Source organism: Spermophilus citellus, assembly GCF_964194105.1.
Source record: "Spermophilus citellus genome assembly, chromosome: 5".
NCBI lineage: Eukaryota > Metazoa > Chordata > Mammalia > Rodentia > Sciuridae > Spermophilus > Spermophilus citellus.
This window is the reverse complement of record NC_138186.1, coordinates 152,484,039-152,488,504: the sequence shown is the minus strand read 5'-3', so window position 1 is coordinate 152,488,504 and position 4,466 is coordinate 152,484,039. Positions and strand designations below refer to the sequence as shown.

Sequence of the window (4,466 nt, the reverse complement as noted above, 5' to 3'; positions counted from 1 at the left end):
TTTTTAAAATTCTCTACGTCAGGGCTGGGGATGTGTCTCAAGCGGTAGCGCACTCGCCTGGCATGCGTGCGGCCTGGGTTCGATCCTAAGCATCACATACCAACAAAGATGTTGTGTCCACTGAGAACTAAAAAATAAATATTAAAAAATTCTCTCTCTCTCTCAAAAAATTCTCTACGTCAAATTCCACATCACAACTTACTCTAAATAATAAAATTTGTATGATGACAAGGAAATTGTAGTTCGCTTTTCTTCTGAATCATCTGTCTTAGCTGCCTTTAAAAACCCAGCAAACCAGTTGGTCTCGGTGGGGTGGTGCACTCCTATAATCCCAGTGACTCGGGAGGCTGAGACAGGAGAATCACAGCTTCCAAGCCAGCATCAGCAATTTAGCTAAACACTTAGCTAATTAGTAAGACCTTGTCTCAAAAATTAAAAAAATAATAATAATAAAAAGAACTGGGGATAAAACTCAGTAATAAAGCACTCTTGGATTCAAACCCCAATGCCAAAAATAATTTTTAAAAGCCCGAAAACCAAAAAAACTCATCAAGGCAAGGTCTTATCTTATGCATCTCAGTCACAGGCACCTTTCTGATTGAGAAAGAAACTCAAGAATGCCTAATTATAAAAATGTGTTGAACCACTGATCTATTTGTTGGCTTTACATGTTGTTTTGGCGACACCTAGTGGGAAACATTGTACCAACACTCGCACATATTGAAAATCCTTTTACCATCTGCAAAAACAAAATTCTAAAACTTTTAGAAAAAAATAAAAGAAATTCTTGTTATGATCCCATAGTAGGAAAGGATTTTGTTTGATTTTAGTTTTTTAAACCAAATGCAAAATGCACAGACCATAAAGGAAGACTGGTAAATTTGACATTAAACTCCTGTACAACAAACGATATCATAAATGATGTTAAAAAAAGAAAAAAAGGCCAGCTGGATAAAGATACCCTATTGCATATAACTGGCAAGCCTAATATTCTAAATATCTAAAGAGCTCCTAAACATTAGTAAGAAAAAGACAAATATCCAATAGGAAATGAGCAAAAGATATGAATAAGCAATTCACAACAGAAAATAATAGGCCCATAAACAGGGATATGCAAATAAAAATTAACAATGAAATTTCATTCCATCCATGAGATTTGAAAAATTTTAAATATCTGATGACATAAAATATTGAGGAGTATGTGGAATAAACAAAATCCTCATTCTGTTGGTGGGAGCCCCGGTTGGGACCACCACTGTTAGGAGCAATTTGGCAATGGCTGGCAAAGCTTGAATATATCCCTAGCTCTCAACAATTTTATTCCTGTATATATGCTCTGAGAAACTTTCACTTGTATAAAAATATATCTAGAAGAATATTTATTACAGCATTCTTTTTATTAATATGTGTTAACTGTACATAAGAAGGGGTTCAGTGTGTTATTTCCATATCTGAATACAGTGTGCACTGACCAAACCCAACCACCCTTTTTGCGTTGTCGTCCTCTTCCCAGCATTGTTTCCAATAACAAAAATATGGTGGGAAATCTATTATTAAGATCGGATCAGTTATAGTATATTCATTCAGTGATAAAAATGAACTGAATAAACGTGTCAACAAGGATGTTGTTTAAAGGAAAAACAACTTTTGTAACAACATAGTATTATTTTTATAAAGCATTTTATCACATGCATAACAACATCTACTTATAGATACACAAACTTTTGATTAAAAAAAAAAAAGCCTCCAAATTCTGGATAATCATTCTGAGGGGACATGATTAGAGGCGTGGGGAATAAGACTTCAATCTTATTTGTATAATTTCCTTCCCTCCCTCCCTCCCTCCCTCCCTCCCTCCCTCCCTCCCTCCTTCCTTCCTTCCTTCCTTCCTTCCAGAGCAAAACAATCACATTGGCAGAAGGGCAAGGGGTGGTACATCTAGATAGTGAACTCGCAGTACGACATAATATTCCCTACATTTTCAGAACGAAACGTTTATTGTAACACAGTTTAAACAGAAGAATAGAACTACTGTATTTGGAAGTTGTCTCTCTCCTAGAGTCCCTTCTCTTTGGCTGTAATTGCTCTTTACCTTCCATCCAACAGTTTTTGGGACTACAATCTCCACCAGGTTATACGGATATCATTAAAGGATATCACAAAAGCAGCATAGGATTTTTTTTCCGCCTTTCAAGTAGTTTCTACGTGTCGGAAGAAGTGCTTAACTCCCCCAAAAAAGTAGGCCATAAAGCAATAATAAGGAAGAGACGCAAGACATGAAAAGAAGAAGAAAGCTTTACATCTGTCTGCAGGAGTCACCGCCGACTTCAAGGAAAAGCTTGTGAACAGCCTTAAAGGGAGTCGTGTTTGCCACGGGAACAAAGCTTTCCAGGTACAATTACAGGGGGTCAGCTCATAGGAGGAACTGGGGGCGCGCAGCACTCGCTACAGGCTGGGGCTGCAGAGGTGGGTGAAGAGCCCGGGGGCGCACAGCAAAGCGGGTGGAGGAGCTGGAGGTGTGCTGTGCTTTGCTTGCAAGCAGGAAACGATGGTCCTACTCCAGTTTTTGCTTATAAACAGGGGTCTCGCTGTGTTGCTCAGGCTGGCCTCGAACTTGCAGCCCTCCCACTCAGCCCGGAATAGATGGGATTGCAGGCGTGCGGCACCACAACCGGTTTCCCACCCTCCACTACCTCTAAGAGAGCAAGCCGGGACCAGAAGGCACATAAGCTGACTTTAAGGTGATCCATCCCTAGTTGGAAAAGACCACCGTGCCGCCAGGATACCGCCCATGGTCGGGAGCCCTGGCCTATGGTGTTTCCCATTCCTCAGCTCCCAACCGCCCGGAGATGCTCCCCACCTCCCGCACAGCCCTCCGCTGGGCCGCCAAGTCCTCTTAAAACGCGAGGGAGTCCCAGGAGCCTGTGCACGCGAACTCCCGCGATCACGGGTCTTAGTAAACCCGGTCCAGGTTAGAAAAGCGCCACCCAGTGGCCAATAAGCGGACCGTCAGGCAACGCTTTCAAGAAGGGACCGCTAGGTGATGGGGCGGCACAGTTGCTGCTGTCGTCTAGGCAAGTCCCATTCCGTAACGGAATGCACTTCCGCTTCCGCCTCCGTGCCCGACGGATGAGCGTTCACGCAGCGTCGCCTCCGTGACGCCATTCTGCTGCGACTGCGTGAGTGCGGGGCTTTCGTGTGGTGGTGTCCTCCTTGGCGGGAAACCCGAGAGCGGCTGTCTCTGGCTTTCGTCCTCTGATCTGAGCGCCGAGGGAAAAGTGGCGAGATGACCGACCGCTACACCATCCACAGCCAGCTGGAGCACCTCCAATCCAAGTACATCGGCACGGGCCATGCCGACACCACCAAGTGGGAGTGGCTGGTGAACCAGCACCGCGACTCGTACTGCTCCTACATGGGCCACTTCGACCTTCTCAACTACTTCGCCATTGCCGAGAATGAGAGCAAAGCGCGAGTCCGCTTCAACCTGATGGAGAAGATGCTGCAGCCTTGCGGGCCGCCGGCCGACAAGCCCGAGGAGAACTGAGCCCGGCGCCGGGACCTTCGCGGCCGCACCGCTCCCTGCCTTCTCCAGTTTGCTGTGGTTTCCTGCGTTTTCCCGCCTCCAGTGGGCAGAGTCTTTCCGTCTCGTGCTTTCGGTGCCAGAGGGGTTTGTCCCGGGGTGGCCCTCCTGACCCGCCTAAACGTGGACCCTTCAGAACATGGCATTGAGACACCGTCAGGACCCTGAGAACTGTGCGAGCGGAGAGGTCCTAGAGCCGACGAGCATTAGGGAGGACGACCCTGGAGTGAAATGGGACTTGGCTAGTTGTCTGTCATCGGTGCTTTTTCCATAAAGTTTAGAAATTGTCCTGTCTTTTGGTGTGACTCCTTTTGTTCCGGTGGAAGGGTTCGGGGAGAGGTTTGGGGACCTGGATTTCAGAGTTCGAGTAGGAATTGGTTCATTATCAGGCCCTTAAATTCTCTATGCAGACCTTTGTAATATTCCCCACCCTGAATCCCCAAGAGCGTTTTTTTTTTCATGCTTACAAGTATTGAGGTTTATGATTAATTTATCCCACCTTTTTTTCCCTCTCATTTCAAAATGGTTTGCTTTCATTGACTCCACGTCTCTGTAAATTGAATCCGCTCCCTTGGAATTTGTGGCCATGTCTTAAGAAATGACAGCTGGTAAAGGAGTATGTTCTTTCATACAACAAATTGTGTGTGTGTGGGGGGGGAGGGTCCATCCCCAGGTAGGGGGAATTAAATGCAAGGGCGCTTTACCACAGAGCTACATCCCCAGCCCTTTAAATTCTTTGACAGGGTTTCCCTGCTGGTGCTGGCCTAAAACTTGTGATCCTTCTGTCTCAGCGACCTGATGTTTGTCATTCTCAGAGGCAGGCTTTTTTTTTTTTTTTTTTTTTTTTTTTAGACTTTGGGGCTTAAATTATGCTAGTTGGAGA

General features: G+C 45.3%; 1 protein-coding gene across 1 annotated transcript; it reads left to right on the top strand.

Annotated features, from left to right (window-relative positions):
• Positions 1-3,162: 3,162 nt before the first annotated feature.
• Positions 3,163-3,877, top strand: SF3B5 (splicing factor 3b subunit 5). The gene has a single exon (XM_081294631.1). The coding sequence runs from the start codon at positions 3,287-3,289 to the stop codon at positions 3,545-3,547; it is 261 nt and encodes an 86-aa protein (XP_081150757.1). The 5' UTR covers positions 3,163-3,286; the 3' UTR covers positions 3,548-3,877.
• Positions 3,878-4,466: the final 589 nt, after the last annotated feature.

Bases quoted from the DNA above. Each gene is read 5' to 3' on its own strand.
- SF3B5 (XM_081294631.1), top strand. From the start codon at position 3,287: ATGACCGACCGCTACACCATCCACAGCCAGCTGGAGCACCTCCAATCC.